This window comes from Sinocyclocheilus rhinocerous, unplaced genomic scaffold, assembly GCF_001515625.1.
Source record: "Sinocyclocheilus rhinocerous isolate Xijiao unplaced genomic scaffold, SAMN03320098_v1.1 scaffold2256, whole genome shotgun sequence".
Taxonomy (NCBI): domain Eukaryota; kingdom Metazoa; phylum Chordata; class Actinopteri; order Cypriniformes; family Cyprinidae; genus Sinocyclocheilus; species Sinocyclocheilus rhinocerous.
Genome location: NW_015657297.1, coordinates 49639 through 68808, shown reverse-complemented (window position 1 = coordinate 68808; position 19170 = coordinate 49639). Strand labels below are relative to the sequence as shown.

Genomic DNA, 19170 nt, shown 5'->3' with positions numbered 1-19170 from the left:
AAAAGTGTTATTGGAACTATTAAGAGTTTTTTTTTTTTTTTTACCTTAATTTAATGTCAATTTAACACGTTTTTCCCCGCAAATCCATTATATTTAATAAAAAATGATACTGTATAAATAATGCATTACAGTAATCAAATATTGTATATACATTATTTATTCAAATCTACATAAATCAGAGGTTGAACAAAAAAAATCACAAACAATTATGTATATATATATATATATATATATATATATATGTGTGTGTGTGTGTATATATATATATATACATATATATACATATATATGCATATACATATACATATACATATATTTACTAGGGGTTGAACGACTTCTGAATTGTGAGTTTATAACTCTATATACTGGGAGATAAAGTCGCAATCACCTTGTTTATATGCCTATTTTGGCGGAAATAATCTTCCATAGGTTTGGACTAACATGAGGTAATTTTCATTTTTGGGGGAATTATTACTTTGACCGCTTAGTCAGTCTTTCTTCATGTTGTCCATCAACACAGGTTTACTCCGTGTTGAGTTTGTTTAATGATTTGTTTGCTTGAATGATCTGACTGAACGCCTCCTGGTTTCTGCTTTGTATATTTATCAAATACCATGAATATTTTCCGGCTGCGTTACCGTTGATGGGCTCCACGAGGACTGTGGGGCAGATGCCAGTCTGAAGTTTTGCCATGGAGAGGCATTTGGTTTTGGCCTTAATTATTAAATGTAGACTTACGGAATACAACGTACATATATAGACTTAAAACACATTTTAAGTTCAAAGAAAAAACCCCATACAATGTATTGTTGGCTATTGCTACAAATATACCCCAGCGACTTAAGACTGCTTTTGTGCTCCAGGGTCACATATTTGCTCTAATTGATGGAGGTAATACAGGAAAAAGTGCACTCTCATTAAAAAAGGTGCATAATAACTGTGACTGGGTGGTACTAATACAGTAAGTACTTTTACAGTACTAATATGCACCTTTAATGTACTAATATGTACCATTTCGGGGCAAATAATGTACAAAGATGTTTTAGCTTTTGTAGCTTTTGCACCTTAGGCTACCGCCACATTACTACATGCCACATGACAAGCTTTTTTTCTGAGTGTGTGATAATTTTGTTTTGATTCTCTTGTTTTAAATGTGACTTTTCATAATGTTTCCGCAATGATTTGCAAAATTTTAAATAAAATCTGACAATAAAAATAATTATTAATTTTTATTACGTTTTTATTAGAATAAAATACCTGTAATATTAATAATTTTATATTACCTGTTCTTCGACATTAGCAGTTGCGTCTTTCAGAGGCCTTATTTTTCTCATAATGAACTCTGTTAGATATTGCTTTTAAATGATGTTGCTTGTTATTTTAGAGTTTTTTTTTTTTTAAGTTAGAGGCCAAGAAGCATGTTATAGTTAATATGCTAAAAGTATTAAGAGATATTTTATCAACAATTTAAAAAGTCAATTGTAAATAATCCACCACTAAGTTGTTGACTCATAACTGGTATCTGTGGGGTGTGGGCTGTATCACTTTTGATTTATGCAAATGTGCGCATATTTAATAAGATGATGCCACATTTTTAAATCAGTGCTGTCAAATGATTAATCGCAATTAACTGCATCTAAAATAAAAGTTTTTGTTTACATAATATATGTTTGTGTACGGTGTTTATTTATTATGTATATATAAATACACACACATACAGTATATATTTTGAAAATATTTACATGTATATATTTATATTCATATAATTTGTATTATATATAAATATTTCATATATATAAACATAACATTTTTCTTAAATATACATGCATGTGTGTGTATTAATATATACACGACACAGTACGCACACACATATATTATGTAAACAAAAACTTTTATTTTGGATGCGATTAATTGTGATTAATCATTTGACAGCACTAATTTAAATGGTTATGTTTTAATACAAACGTTTATTTTATTTATTTTAATCAAAATGTAACATTACAGGAATTATATCAGGATAAATTTGTTTTGTCTGCTTTACCGGTTAACTGCTTTACCTGTTCCTCTGAACTATTTAGGATGAAAACCTAATCTAAGCTAAGAAGGGGTAAGATGTCTCCTGACCTTTAGTTTTACACCTCCATGTCCATAGATGTTTATATATATATGGTTTTGCTCTTATTAATTTTGAAATGATATCCAAATGTGTGAGATTTATTCCTGAACTGTTTTGAGGTTAAACCATCTACTTTTGCTTTGCCTTCTCTCAGTCAGTCTATCACTGGAGTATTAGAATCTCACCTTTGCCATGAAAAACATTAATTTAATGATAGCTAGCAAATCACTATGTAATAATAATCATATTTATCTGAGCTTCCTTATAGTGTTTAGTCAGATTTTGCTGCTTTGTGCCCTTAGTGTTGTATAGACCTAATGCCTGTAAAAATTCCATTGGAGGCGAGCGTAGTGAGAACCCAAGTGCAGCTTTATTTAACTCCAAAATGTGACCAAACAATAAACAAAGACTTGACTTGACTTGGCATGAACAGACATAGCATGAGCAGACTTGACATAAACAAAACCAAGAACTCACCAACAGAGGTTACAGGCACAATACTCAACAAGAGACAATGGCAATATGAGGGCTATAAATACCAAACAATGAGGGTCACATGACAAAACCAACAAATGAGAAAAAAGACACATGAATAAAACAACCAATCTAGAATATCAAACTCTGTTCCACACTCCGGAGCAGAAGGTGGCAGTAATGCACCTATTTACGTCGGCCAGCCGCCCTTAAAAACCAAGAAGAAGAAGAAGAGAAGAAAACAACCAATCATGACATGACACATAAACAAGGCAAGAATACAGGTTAAGGCTAGAACGGATACGTATGGCGCTACTGGGCATGCGCACATCAATACAGCGTAATTTTTGTCACACTGTACAACAATAATTACTATTTTTTTCATTATTGTAAGGGGTAGGTTTAGGGTTGGGGTAGGTGTAGATGTTAATAAAACACAATCTAATAGGTAGAAAATTAATTTCATTGTTCGTTTCCGGTCTGAGCTGTATTCCTTCTAGCCACAACCAGGAATACATGAGGATCAAGGGAACCACATGACAAACCAGGAAACAGGACTAAACTACAAAATAAAAGACATGAAAACATGAACATGAAACAAAATCCACGTTACAATGCCACACACGACAAAATACAATCGTAATATTACATTCCAATGGTTTCTCATTAAATAAACTACCTCTTTCCTTTTACCTTCGCATATATTTATACTAACACAATTTAATTAATTTGATTCGAACTGCAAAACATAAAAAGCTGTTCATATGGAAATTCCTAGGGCTGTCATGTAATAATTTTTATTTATTTATTTTTATTATATGATGTGTCAATTAATTCGATTTAAGTATATTTAGAAATAAATATTTTGATTCAACACTGCATAGATAATGATAGTATATAAAAGCGCCAGTAGGTGACCTCAAGTCACTGTCATGAGTGAGTCATTCAGCCATTCATTCAACTGATTCATTCAAACAGCCGATTCATTCAGAAACACAAAGTGACTGTCTTTATGAATGACTCACTGAATCATAGCTCACTCGATTCATCAATTCATTCAGTAACGAAGCACTGTGTCGCTCGAAAAGGCTACAGTTTTGCTTTGGCTTTTTGAAACTATTTTTCTTTGCAAAATGCAAAAGCCGACAATTCTATGTCTAAAACTTTCGCAATCGTGCAGATGTTCGGGAAAAACAGCACTTTTGCTCGTGTGATATTGCTAAACTGTATCATACTGTGTAAATAAGTCAAAAATCAATAGAGGCTTTTTTTTGCCCTCATATCTTGAATTTTAGGGGCATAAACTGCATTCCCATAGGCTACATTACATAGTCAGTCATCATCCTGTATCATGTTTGTCAGCAACTGCATTAATATAAGATAACGTAGCTGTACAGATCTGGGAGTTGTTTTAATGCTTTATTTTCTTTGCATATAATCGCACCAAATGCACGTGTTAAATCAGCTCTAGAAATAACACCAGAGAAATATATAATTCAGTCATGAAACTCTTCGGAGCAGCTGATTGGTTTACTTAAAGCCGATTGCTTCATCCAATCATTTGTTTGCTTCTATCTACGTAACCTACTTATTCCTGACTGTATCGCAGCGCACCATGGGATTTCGCTAACCCTCCTTCTTCCCCAGCACCACCTGTCTAGATCTGCTCAGGGGGTTCTCCCTATTTTCCTTGCAGCAGTCTAAATTCAAGTCACTGTTTCATGTGCATTTCAGTATCCTTACCAGTATTCCTGTATCCTTATTCCTAGTCTACAAAGATCAAGCCTATGTACATTCCATGCTTACTAATAAATGCTGGTAAAATTCATTCCGAGAGTTGTCATGATTGAACTAAAACTAACACTGATAACTAAAGCATCTGATAAGATTGACACACTGATATTGTATTTCAGTCATTTATTACTGTTTGGTTCCAGTGTGTGTCTGTGTGTCCATATTTGCAAACGTGTGGAGGCTAGAGAGCATGCTTGATTAGGCATGAATTGATGTGATTTTTTAATTAATAACTGAAATAATGTTTACGCTGCACTGACAAAGCTTTCTTGAGAAAGGAAACATGCTGTTTCATAAACTGACACCAACATTTTGAACTGTAACCTAAGCTTCATTCACTAAAATTATCCTGCAGCAGAAAATCCCCAAATCCCATATGCTTTCATTGTACTTTTCTGGTGATAATTCCTTCATCTTTTCTAACTGATCTGATTTAGTTTTTTATGTAGTGGATGTTCAAAAAATCCCCCAAATCCCCTCAGACTTTCCTTGATGTTTGTCAGTAAAGCTTATATAATCCTCCAACTTTGAATGTTGGCTTGACAAAGCCTTGTCAGAAAGTTTAAAAACCTTTACAGTTTGTATCTGAGTTATATAAGCACCTGCTTCTGTATATTATTTTTAGGTAGTTTTAATTAAAGTGTATTATGAATAAATACAAATATGGGGAGATATTTTATTTTATTTTATTTTTAAGCATTGACTCCAAAACACAATGGTGTTCAAAAATCACATTGATATTACTGAAATCCTGATTTAGACCAGGTTTTATGTTGTAAACAATTAAAAGATGTTATAAAGAACTTTTATGATGTGCAATGAATAACAATAATAATCATAATCATAATAATAACAATAATAGTGAGTTGACAAAGCAACATTTTTAATTTACATTTTTTAATGTTTGTTAATTTTAGTTTATATTATTATTATTATTATTTCTTTATAACACCTCATACTACACAATCCATTTAGTAATAAAATCTATTTAGTTTTTAACATTACTTAGGCAGGATCAACTTCCTGAAATAATGAAATTATGTAATATGTTAAAACATGCATTAGTGAGACACCTGACCCAGATTTGCCCCTCAGACTGTTTAATTGGTGAGCGCTGCACTCACACTGGGGCTGCAACGGTCAACCAATGCAGAGAGGAGGAGAAGAGAGAGAGATCCAGGAAGGAAACTACAGGTGAGCAGAGAGAAAGAGAGAGATGAGATGCCAGATAACCCAGAAAACAACTGTTAGACATAGTTGACAGGAGGTCGGAGGCTAGAGAGCATGCTTGATTAGGCATGAATTGATGTGATTTTTTAATTAATAACTGAAAGAGAGTGTTTAATGCCATGTGATTTCATATTTTGTTAAAATGCAGTAACACTCATAGATTTTGTCATTCTAATTCTTCCAGTTATATGGAATATATTAGTGTTTATGTAAGTGTTTGTACTGTTGTTTGTACTGTGTATGATGGTTCTCTCAGGGAACCCAGGCTGTTTAGGGAGCTTTTCTAAGTACACAGTGCGCATCTTTAATTGGGTCATTTTATGCTCAGTGTTTCCTCTTCTGTATTCATTAATTAGTCATCTCACTTTATCTACATAATGATGTTCAGATTTATGTACACATTTATTGTGAGAACTATTTGACCCTCATGCTCTATTTGACCCAAGACCATTTACGTACCTCAAAACTATACTGAAATTACCAAACAGATCGATCCTTACAGTATTTTAAACTGCTAGTCAAAAGTTTGGAATAATTAAGATTTGTAATATTTTTAAAAAGTACCAAGGCTGCATTTATTTGATCAAAGATACAGTAAAAAAACTGTAATATTGTGAAATATTATTACAATTTAAAATAATTGTTTTGTATGTGAATGCTTTGTAAAATGCAATTTATTTCTGTGATCAAAGCTGAATTTTCAGCATCATTACTCCAGTCTTCAGAGTCACATGATCCTTCAGAAATCAGTATAATATGCTGATAAAGGAGACAGCCTATTAGTATTTTTATTCAGCAGTGACGTTAAAAAGGGACAGTAAAACATTTATAATGTTACAAAAGATTTCTATTTCAAATAAATGTTGTTCTTTTGAATTTTCTATTCATCAAAGCATCATGGAAAAAAAAAAGGTTTCTATCATGGCTTCTATAAAAAATATTCATCAGCACAACTGTTTTCAACATAATCAGCATATCATAATAAGCAGCAAATCAGCATATTAGAAAGACTTCTGAAGAATGGAGTAATGATGCTGAAAATTCAGCTTTACATCACAGAAATAAATTACATTTTAAAATATATTCACATGGAAATATTTTTTTAAAAATTGTAATAATATTTCACAATTTTGCTTTATTTACTATCACATATTTTTTATCACATAAATGCAGCAGAAGAGACTTCTTTCTAAAACACTGAAAAAATTTGATTATTTTAAACTTTTGTCCAATATAGTGTACATGCCAGATTTTGTATTTTTGGTTCTTTATTACAAAATAATAACTGTATCATTGCACCATGTTTTAAAGAGGGGCAGAGGATTCTCAGATTGGCGGTCAGAAAACACAGAGGTAAACTGGCTGTTTTGGGGTAATGATGAAAAGGAAGAAGAATTTAGTGGAGGACAGCACCACGCTTATCGCCCTCTCGGACCATCCTGAACAAACCTACGGGAGCATGGAGGTACACAACTGCCTGTGTTTTTTATATATACAGTCTTACTGGCAACCAAAATTGCCAGTAAGTTACTGTAAATTTACAGTAAATTTTTACAGTGTATTTAAAGAAGCATCAACACTTAAATGCCCTTTTAAAGAACCAAAATCAGATCTTTTTAGGTGTCCTGAACCAAACTGTCTGAAAGAACACTTTCTAATGCAGATTAAGGTCGGAGCTAAACGCTGCAGGAAAATGGACCTCGAGGACCATAGTTGAGAGCCCCTGATCTAATGTAATGTCTTTCTCCTGTTGTGAATGTGTCTCAGAAAGAGGTTGTGCAGGGAAAAACAAAGACTACTTATGTCCTTCTGAGTGCGCCCCCGCAATGTTCTGTGTTATTATGCCGAGGAGATCAGTCTTCGAGTGCCATTACAGGTAAATCGTACCTGATCTTTTATATCATAAAGTAAATTATATACTCAATATCTTACTGTCCTCCTCTATTGGGTGTTTTCAGGTTGTGACAACTCCAATATCAATCTGGTCTGAGAAGATCCTAGAAAAACTGCACATCCCAAACATAATGGAACAAGATGTTCCCAACCTTCCACCGGACTACTACACCTGCCAGTTCCGCAGCAATAAACTAGAGAGGTACTGATCCAAAAAAAGGACAACATCTTTCTCTTTTAGGGTGCTACTGGTCATCAAATGAACATTAGTCATGTTTCCATCCAAAGTTTACAAATTAAACTCATAGTGAACGTGATCCCATCGTAGTTTATGTGCATGTGTTCTTACCGAAAAAACAAAAAAATGATCTACCTCAACTGAGCACATGCATTTTTATATGTATTTTAAGATTTTATGCGCATCTTGCATTTCCGTCCAATGTTTTTTTTTTTTTTTATGCAGTACCCCAAAATTTGCATACAAATACGTGGAGGAAAACTATTGACAGCCCCACTTCAAGAATATGCACCTCTACACAGTTTAACAAGTCGGTGTTTTGTGAACAAAGGAAGTAAGCTTAAAAAACAGTAAAACATGTATCCAAACCCTGTGTGCTTGACAAAGAGGATCTGAGCCTGTCATGTAACATGCGGTTCATACACTTTAGTGTTTGCAGAGAGTCAGCACCTCCTTAAAGACAAACACATCACACACTCCCAACACACACTTATGCAAAGTGCTTGCTGTGTCACGTGACCCATATATTTACTCACACACACCTACCAACAATTTTGTGCATTTTTGTGGCCCAGGGGTTAAATTATATTAAAACTTTTTTTTTGTTAAATAAAAAGTAATATTATTGGTTAAAATATAACTAATATAATGTATTGACATTTTCAACACAACCAGCAAGTTTGCCCTAATAAAGTTTTGTTTTTTTTCAAAAGTTTTGTGAAAAATTTTTATTGTTTTGTGAAGAGCTCACATGTGAGATGCGAGGTCTCATGTGTAAATATCTTTTTTACTGTGCATTTTTACTGTACTATTTTTACTGTGCATTTCGAATCAAGCTTTTGCATGAACATACACTGTTATAAAGAGAGTGTTTACTAGAATACGTTATCTTGTTTAATGCTGCTTTTAGGTTTCTTGGTCATGAAAACAAGGACACTTTTTTCAAGACCACACAGAGGCACCAGATAGTGAGTTTTGAGCATTTTTTTCCTGAAATTTAAGGTGCACTAAGAATTTGTTTCTTTTGCTAAGTGATACGAGAAGGCTTGAGCTTTAGGGTTAGGGTTAGATGCAGCATTGCGTGAAAGTTAGCACTACCAAATCCAATGTAGAAAGATTCACAAGCATGTTTGCATATTTGTCACCCGTGATTCATTTATTTCACACACTGGTAGTATTTCACAGATTTTCTGCAAGGACAACCATGATGCATAGCATATATCAGCTTTGTAGGCACTGACATGAAATAAAAAGCACTATTCGTTTTCTTACATGTACAAAAAAATACTTAGTGCACTATTAATGTCTGTACAATGGACAAAATTATTTTTCTTTCTCTGTTAAGCTGTTCACACTGATCTGTCCGTTTTCTGTAATTTCCTTGTTGGAAAGCTGTATGAGATATTAGCCAGGACTCCATATGGATCGTTGAAGAGAGGGGAGGTTGGCATTGGCAGGCTGGTTAGTGAGCATGTTCTCACTGCTGCTTTTCCTTTACATGAGGTACTGTAAGAGTCTTCCACATACTATCTGAACATTACCTTAACAAACACACCAATTATGTGTGTTTCTCTCTTTGTTTACATATGTATGCAGCACTACTTAAAGCCAGCATGAAATCAAACTGATCTCTCTTTATGCATGTTCCTTCATTCTTAATGCATTTTCTGCATGTTTACAATCGTTGTATAGTCTATGCATGCACTGTTTTATGTTGATTTTGAACAGCTGATGATTTGTGTTCTTCTCATTAGGGTCCATCTGAGATGCCGAAGACTCCAGTAGATCCACAGTCTCTCAACATGAGACAGATCCTGCATCATTACTGGGCTCGCTGGGCTTGCTGGAGGAAGTACCAACCTCTGGATCACATTCGTGAATACTTTGGCGAGAAGATAGCACTTTACTTTGCATGGTTGGGTAAGGCAGAACATACATTTAGTTTATACCAAGACATAAAACATGTAAACATGTTTTATCTTGTATCTATTATATTTTTTGTTATTATATTATTTTATAATGTTATTTATTTGCTATTATTACTATTATTATTTATTTATTTGTATAATACATAGTTTATCATAAGTACATTTTATAATAGTGTTACATTAGTTAATTACATTGATTGCATTGAACTAAGGATGGAAATACTTTTTAAGCATTTTTTATTTGTTATTTCGACATTACTAAAACATAATTAAAATAAAAAGTTATATATGTTAATATTATTTAATGGGTTTGAGCTAACATGAAACAACAATGAACAGTTGTGTTTTCATTAACTTTAATTAACATTAGCAAAGAAGAATAAATGCTGTAACAAATGTGTTGCTCTTTATTAGTTCATGTTAGTTGATGCAAAGTGTTACTATAAATAGTACGAATTAATAAAAAATAAAAAAAAAGACATGTAAAGTAAAAATGTAACAAAAAGTTTGTTAACTAAAACACTCTACAGTTTTCATCATAACGTCTCAGTTACGTATGTAACCCTCGTTCCCTGAAGGAGGGAACCGAGACGTCATGTCGGTGACCGACGAATTGGGATCCCAATTCGCCGGTGACCGACGTGACATCGAGAGTGACCGACTGAAAGGGAACAGGCTATGACTAACTTTCTGTCCTTATTTCTCTTGTCTGTAGGTTTCTACACAGGCTGGTTATTACCAGCAGCAGTAGTGGGCTTTATAATATTTCTGTTTGGTATCTGGCTGGTGGTAACTGATGTGGCAGCGTGAGTATTATCACAGAATTGTTAATAACATTAATAATGTTGCTGACCTAGCACTGATTCTGACCCCACAGAGAAGAGCTGTGCACCAGTGGAGACACCTTTGTCAAGTGTCCGCTATGCAACATCTGCAGCTACTGGAACCTCTCCAGCATCTGCTATACTTATAAGGTGACATTCCTACAAGTTTTTAAATTATTTATAGCATTTTAAATAAGCTAAAAATAACTTTCCCTGCGAACTAGCGATCACATTTTGTTCTTAAAATACTTGTTCATAAATTTGCAATAGGCAGGCTTGCTATTTGACAATGGAGGAACTGTGTTCTTCAGTATATTCATGTCTCTGTGGGCCGTCACCTTCCTGGAGTACTGGAAACGCACAAGCTCCATACTCTCCCACCGATGGGACTGCTCCGAATTTGAGGAAATAGAGGTGATTAAATTGGTTACAAAGTGTCTTAACCTTTAATATTTACTAGTCCTCAAACTTGAGCAATGCTTTACCTCTTTTGCTTTCCATAATATTTCCATTCTGATGTTAGGAGAGGCCAAGACCAGAATTCACAGCACTGGCGCCCATGACGGTTCGTAATCCTGTCACTGGGGCTGAAGAGCCCTATTTTCCAGAGACTCAACGACTGAGTCGTACTCTAACTGGTAACATGGTCATCATTCTAATGGTTAGTCAATGGATTTCCATCTCACAACTGTTGAGAAATCTTCAGTAATCCCAAAAATTTCAAAATCATTATCATGATTCAATTTTATTCCTTGTGCTTGCAGATTGCCATCGTTTTGATATTCCTAATAGCCATTATCCTGTATCGAACCATCCTAAGCATCATTATCTACAGATCACAGAATGCCTTCTTCATATTTTCAGTAAGTTTCTTTCTATTTCTTTTGATACCTGACCAAATTATCTTGTGATACCTGAACAAATTATCTACATAGGGAATAAAGTTTATGAAGTGACTGTTGCTCAGGCATCTTTTAGATTCCCAGATAGCAACATAGTGTCGGCCCAGATCCGGCCCACATCTGGCACATGTGGAATGATGATCTGGCCCACATGTAGCGTGGAATGATGGCACTTGGGCAGACCCCTCCTGTTTGCCAGATCTGGGCCAAAAGCAGGCCATAGCAATGCCACATGTCAGCCAAGAGCAAAGAAAAACCACACTGGACCTTTTCTGAGGCACAAAATCTTCATATATTATTTATAGAGTCCTCTCAGCTTGTCTAAGCTTGTTAACAAGCAAAATCACTGAAGGAAAGAAGAGAACAGAAAAAAAGAGACAAACAGAAACACAACAACAACAACTGACTGCAGCCACAGCCTTAGATTAAATCAGCTGAAGATAAAAGACATTAAATCTCTGAAGATCTCAGCAGAGGAGGATTAAACAACTCCACAAACAGCATTTCCAGCTTCACTTATTACTAATCAGATTGACTTGATGTTAGAGGTCTACATAATTTCTTATTGAGAATTAACAGGTGTTTAAATCTAACGTTTGTTTCATTTGAAGTCACCATAATGGTGATTGGTGTTTCCATTAATTGGGCTCATAACATCCCCACCAGCACACTGTGGTCAACTGCCTCCTAGGCCCTCCAGTTCCTACCTGTCCTCACATCTATACCAGCTGAAGAAGCTTTGGTGTCAGTGGATTCTCTGTACAGCATCACCTCTCCCGCTCGAGAAACCATGAACTCCTCCACCAGGCTACTGAAGGGGAGTTGTAGCTTGTTCTTCACCAGGTGGTATGCCTTCCAGGGCCCCACTCAGGACCTCCAAGAAAGACAGACACTCTGATCTGTGGTTCTGTGTGTAAAGACAAAACACAGTCAGAGCCTTCCCCTCCAATGACACAAAGTTGTAGTTAGTGGACCCTCTCGTCTACCAGGCTAAACTCCAACACAGTGAAGCAGAGTTGGGGACTTGTGAGTATTCCCACCCCTGCTCGGCACCTCCCACCCTAAGTGACTCCAAATAAGGAGTGAGCGCAACTTCTATCCAGGAGTTTGGTTCCAGAGCCAGAGCTGTGCATAGAAGTGAGGCCAACTATATCTAGCTGGTAACTCTCAACCTCCAGCTTCTTCCCCACCAGAGAGGTCACATTCCATATTACTCAACCAAGGTCCTTATGGCAACCTGCGAGCTCCTCTCCCAGGCCTGGCTCCAGAAGAGGGCCCTGGTATCCCTATTCTGGTCTTTTGGCCAGGGTCTCACTGTTCTGACTCATTCTGACCCAGGGAGACCTTACCAGGAGTCATGGAGGCACTCAAATCCCTCCAAGGGTGGGTCATTAAAATGATGTTATCTGTAAGTACAGTTTTTAAAAATATATTTAAGATTTGAAGTACTCTAAATTATTGAATTGTAGTGTTTGTCAAGTTTTTTAGGTTTTCCCATTCAGCTCTGCCCAAACTTGATAAACGGCTTTTAAGTTTTGAAGGACGCAAGAGGACAACTCATCTTTACTGTTTTTATTTTTCTTCTTCTTGCAAAGGCTGATAGTAGAAGCAGCACAGTAGCTGTAATTGCAGTAGCAGAAGGTTGATAACCTTTAAAAATAGATACAAACTCAAAATATGCATTAATATAAATGAAGATATTTAAGCTAATATTTCACGTTCCATTGAATTCAACATCAACATATTAACTATAGTCAATTAAAGCAGATCAAATAAATGGGTTTCATTTATAACATAAACTATAATGTCGACAAACTTAAACCTTTCAAATCATGTAATTGTTCTCAAATTTCAACATAAATCAAACATCAAACTTAGCATCGATCAGCACTGTAACAAATTCCATCAAACAAAATCCACATAATTTAAACACAATACTGACATTTCACAACTTCAAAGTTGATACTTGACATCAACACAGATGAAAATGTTAACAATGTTCATACCAGCTGCGTCTTCAGGGTTGAATTTGAGCTGTATGGGTGAAAGTCCTTCGTTTGTCAATGAAGACCTTCTCCAAACTTTTCACCTCCATGTTCTCTTATGCCGCGTTCACACTGCACGATTTTCAAACTCGTTGGATCGTGTCGGCGAGTGAAAAATCAGGCTAAAATCGTGCAGTGTGAACTCGGCATTAGAGGTGCACCATTTTATTGTTCCCCCCTGGAAACACACCCTTACAGGTTCCATCTCAGCAACCACACTGCACTGCCCTCTGCAGGAATTTCCTGTTCTTCTTTTTCACAAGCAATGCTCCACAATGCAAAAGTTCCAAACCTGCCTAGATGTAGGAATGGCAAAGCAACCATTAAACAGTAGAGGAGAATGGAGTATAGCAAAGGGTCTTGGAATGTAGTAAATTTGCTAGGTTTCTCGTTCAAGATTAGCCAGATTAGCCAACTAGCTTGGACTAGCTAGATTGTACCTACTATAATTGAAAAGTTGTCGCTAACGTTTAAAGTTGATGTAAAATAACCATTGATTAGATCAGATATTGCAGCACAATTTTTACATAATATTTTGCTTACTAAGAGAGCTTTTTCACCCCATAGGCTGGAAGGATAGCTAGCCTTACTGGTTCTATGCTAAATTTGCTGGTTATTCTATTGTTGTCACGGCTTTACACTTACCTGGCCCAAATTCTGACACGATGGGGTAAGCTATTTTATATTTACACGTACTATTTAGGTGTTTCTTTACGCAACAACAAAGTATTATCCACTTCCTTCTATTAGAAATGCACCGCACCCAGACCAAATATGAAGACGCGTTCATTCTCAAGGTCTTCATCTTCCAGTTTGTCAACTTCTACTCATCTCCTGTTTACATTGCGTTTTTCAAGGGCAGGTGGGTAGCTATGCAGTACGAATGAATGAATATGTATGAAGATTCAATATTCATCTAATATTTGATCTGTTCTACAGGTTTGTTGGATACCCTGGTAACTATAACACACTCCTAGGAATCCGAAATGAGGATGTAAGTGTTTACATTGTTGGAAAGCAACACTTCTACCTTTTCACTTGTTGGAATAAAACACAATTTACACTGTCAGCCATATCTAAATACGCAATTTTGCAATATTTCCCCCACAAAAATAAAATGTGACAAAATATGCAGATTCAGGAATATAAATAACTCTTAATTTAATAACTTAATAACTTGGTTCTGTCCTTGTTTTATGCAGTGTGGTGCCTCTGGATGTCTCAGTGAACTAGCTCAAGAGCTGTTAGTCATCATGGTAGGCAAACAGGTCATCAGCAACATCCAGGAATTTGTCTTGCCGTAGGTCTTTATGTTCAATGCATCTTCTTAAAGAGCTTGTCTACACATTGTTATAGATAAAGAATTAGGCCTGAGATTTACCCCTCTCTTTCAAACAGTAAATTAAAGACATGGTGGCACAGGAGGAAACTGAAGCCAGCTCCCAGTCAGGAGGTGATAGATGAACCAGACAGCAAGCCAGAGCTCAGCCCATGGGAAGCAAACTATCAGCTGCTGGTGTGTGAGGGGCTGTTCGATGAGTATCTGGAAATGAGTGAGTCCTTATGTCTCTTGTATCTTATTTAGACTGAATTTTAGATGTACAAATATTATGTTATTATATGATATATGTTAAAATAGTTGCTTTCTGGATATATTTATATTTTTTGGGATATATTTTAAAATGTAATTTTTTCCTGTGCTGCAAAGCTGATTTTTCAGCATCATTACTGCAGTTTTCAGTGTCACATGATTCTTCAAAAATCATTCTAATATGCTGATGTACAATACATTTCTTTTTATTATCGATGTTACAGATGTGCTGCTTAATATTTTGGGGAAACTATGATACATGTTTTTTTCATCTATGTCAGATTAATAGAGAATTTGAAAGATCATCATTTATTTGAAACTGATTTTTGAAACCATGCTTTTTTTTCTGTAATTTTTGATAAATCTAATGCATTCTTTCGGTACAAAATTATTAATTTCTTAAAAAAAAAAATCGTACTGACCCAAACTCTCTCTATGTAAATGTATGCAAATAATTTATGTATTTTAAGATCGATCTCTTATGATCAGACACATTTGTATGTATTAGATATTCTGTTGATTAAATAATATATACATGTTATATATTTTTTTAAATACAAAAATATTGTTTTATTACTTGTTGTTCAGTGAATGCAAGTATCCTGGTCTTCATTCTATTAGGGCCACACTTCATCCAGTCAGTGGCTTATTGGCTCTGACATTTCAGCTATTATGATAACAGTATTTATGCCCTGTCAGATTAGTAAATTCACATCTGAACTGCTTTAAACTGGTTTATGTGCTTTGTCATCTTGTCATTTTATTAAATAATTTATAATGTCCCAGTTTCATGTTTAAAATCCCAAGTTGTAGGCCTATTATGTTTTATTCTTATTGTGGCTTCTAATTTTGATTACATTTATAGTATGCTTTTTTTTTTCTCATTTGAAACAATATATATTACCATCATGTCAAAAACTACATTTTGGTGGCTTTCAAATTGATTGTTCTTTTATGAATTGGCTCTGCTCTGTCACTGTCTCTGTCACTCTTTGTTTAGTGAGTGTACACGATGTATTATAACATACATCGTTCCGCAAACAAAACCGTGTTTTAAAAATTTTTAAACTCTGGAGTGTTGCTAATACAACCTATTTTCAGCTCCCTAGACTTTTACGTTTATGTGTTCCATTAAAATTTTGATTTAAAAAAGTCGTTACTTTTATAAAACCTGCAGAAACCCTGTATACACAGCTGAAGAAAATTAGACGGTGTTGCATCTCAAGTAAGTTTATCTTGTTTTAAGGGCTTTTTGTCAAATGTCGTAATGTTTCTATTGACTAGACATTAATTTCACAAAACCATCAGTGTCCTTTTAATAATGGCTCATACTGAGATCAGTGCAAAATCACTTATGTGCATCGCTGACATAGAATGATGCGCTTCAGTAATCTAATATTGTATATGATATATTATATTAAATGCAACAAATGACAGTAAAATTCAAAGTAATCCATTCAATAATTGAAACTGAACCATTTTAACTCTGTTACTCCTCAACCCTGCTGTGCATCTTTGGCACATTTCTTAGATCAGTCTCACAGTGTGTTCTGCTTGGCCCTGCTATCACTGTTAGTCTGATCAACGCTGAATTTTTAGCTTATTTACAGCTTTTGATGTCCAACGATTTCAGTCCAAAATAAAGTTAATTAGACAGGCAGCATATCTTGTTTGATGCCTTGTTCTTTTGCCAGGCTTTCCTGATTGCCTTCACGTCTGATTTCCTGCCGCGGCTCTTTTATCGCTATATTACAGGCAGCATGAGAGGATACGTCAACTTCACCCTCTCAGCAGCCCCTGCAAACTTCACCCAAAGACACATGACATGCAGGTGAAGATCAAACTGTTTCTATAATGCGCTACTGTTCCATAGTTTGGAGTTGGTAAGATTGTTTCATATTTTGAAAAAAGTCTCTTCTGCTTACCAAGACTGCATTTATTTAATAAAAATACTGTTACAGTAATATTGTGATATGTTTAAAACGATTGTTTTCAATTTGAATATATGTTAAAATGTAATTTATTGCTGTGATCAAAGCAGCATTACTCCAGTCTTCAGTGATCCTTCAGAAATCAGTATAATATGCTGATTTGCTGCTCGAGAAACTTTTTTGATTATTATAAATGTTGAAAACAATTGTGCTGACTTTTTGTGGAAACCATTATATATTATTTTCAGAATTATTTGACGAATAGAAAGTTTGAAAGAACAGCATTTATTTGAAATAGAATAGAGATCGAAATAGAGATTTTTGTAACAAAGTACAGTACGTTTTTCCTGTCACCTTTGATCAATTTAATGCCAAATAAAAGTATTAATTTCTTTACAAAAGGAAAAAAAAAATCTTACTGAGCCCAAACCTCTGAATCATAATGTATATTTGTAGTAGTGTTTTATAAAATTAAATGTGCATACAAACATGTACCACTCTATAAAACACCTGGAAATCACACCATTAAAGGTGGGGTAAGCGATTTTCCAAAAACGCTTTAGAAGAGATATGTAAGGTTAGTAAAGACAAAGAGGCTGATTAATGGTATGTTTTTTTTTTTTTTTTTCCAGATATCGAGGCCTCAGAGATGATAAAGGACAGCCCACACAAGATTACTATAATTTGCTGGCCATTCGACTGAGTTTCGTCATTATATTTGAGGTGCACGGTCTAGTATTATTTTGGACAAACATCCTTTTCTAATTTTTGCACATACATTTGTTCTGAAAATGGGTCCATGATGTTACTTTCTAATACTAAAAACATTTAGTACAGTATTTAAAATGTATTTTACTTTTAGTAGTAATTTTATTTAATTATGAAATTACTACTAAAAGTAATAAAGCAATAAGCCCCAAGAAGCCGTGGTTTACAGTGAATTTATAACAGCTAAGGGGCGTTGTTAGGCACGACGTATACGTAGTACGGTTTCACAAAATAAAACAGAGCAAATAAAGTGTAATGATATTAATAAAAATAGTATTCTTCCACCAAACAATGTAGTTCCTCAGAATCAGTTGTGGTTGCAACAAAGTGGTTGCTGAGCAACACGCAAACGTAAACAAAGGTGTATGTTTGTAGAGTAATTTACGTCAGCTTCGAACGTGGCTCAGCCAATCAGAATCAAGGACCGGAACTATCCGTTTTATAATATACATTTTATGTACTGTAAATGTTTTTTGTTTTTTAGTATAAAGTGCCTTACGATTTGATATAGATGATTATAAAAATGAAGACAGAACACAATTTTAATTTATGATGTTTTTTTTTTCCCCCAGCATGTTGTTCTCCTGATTGGGCGTATTATTGACTGGATGGTGCCAGATATTCCCGAGGAGGTGGAAATTAAGATCAAACGAGAGCATTACATGGCCAAAGAGGCACTGGCTGAGAATCAGGTGAGTTTTCTATAGACCATTATAGATGGATGCAATTGTAATGAAAAATATATTAGAATTAATAATAATAATAACAACAAGCAATAATTATTCTAATCTAATCTAATCTAATAATTAAAGCATTTTGCAATTTTAAAGCAAGTGTTTTTCTGTGTTTATTACATATTTCCCCTCATGTCGTTCCTCAGTCTTTGAGTAGAGCTGTCCTGGAGGAGAAGGAGAGGCAAATCTCTGAGCTGCGACACAGAGTCCTATGAACAATATCTCGTCTCCCTCCAGTCCATCTCTGAACAGAACATGAAGACAAACCTACAGTCTGACACTCTGATATCTGACGCTTTTTATATACTAAGCAGGTGATTCTCTATATGTATAGATGATTTTGTAAACTGAACTCTAAAGGCATTATAAAATAATGGTTCAGAGACCTACCCTGCATCCTAATTTTAACGCTGTCTTAAATTACACAAGAATCAACCACTGTGTCTCACATTATGCTATGTTGAAAATAGTATGCGGAACATCCTTGGGTTATATACGTATATATTAAAAAACTGACCAAATAGAAATGTCCCATCCAAACGTCCGCTTCTAGTGCATATGTAACGGAGGCCAGCAAGTAGGTGCTGTGCAGGTAAACCTCACTCCCCTGATCTCAAGAGACGCACTAGCGACTGACGCTAGAGGCTGCAGCCATTTAGCCTCCTTGTTAGTGCGTCCGCCTCCCATGCCGGAGACCCACTC

The 19170-nt window shown here is 35.0% G+C and overlaps 1 protein-coding gene across 1 annotated transcript; it reads left to right on the top strand.

Moving 5' to 3' along the window:
• Positions 1-7073: 7073 nt before the first annotated feature.
• Positions 7074-19017, top strand: LOC107720951 (anoctamin-7-like). Its single transcript, XM_016528788.1, has 20 exons — positions 7074-7079; positions 7573-7709; positions 8656-8713; positions 9138-9248; positions 9500-9665; positions 10389-10479; positions 10551-10647; positions 10768-10911; positions 11021-11158; positions 11262-11360; positions 14012-14114; positions 14195-14306; positions 14384-14438; positions 14647-14744; positions 14843-14997; positions 16646-16653; positions 16730-16866; positions 17599-17689; positions 18307-18426; positions 18615-19017. Exons 1-20 carry the CDS (start codon positions 7074-7076, stop codon positions 18681-18683), a joined length of 1995 nt encoding a protein of 664 aa, XP_016384274.1. The 3' UTR covers positions 18684-19017.
• Positions 19018-19170: the final 153 nt, after the last annotated feature.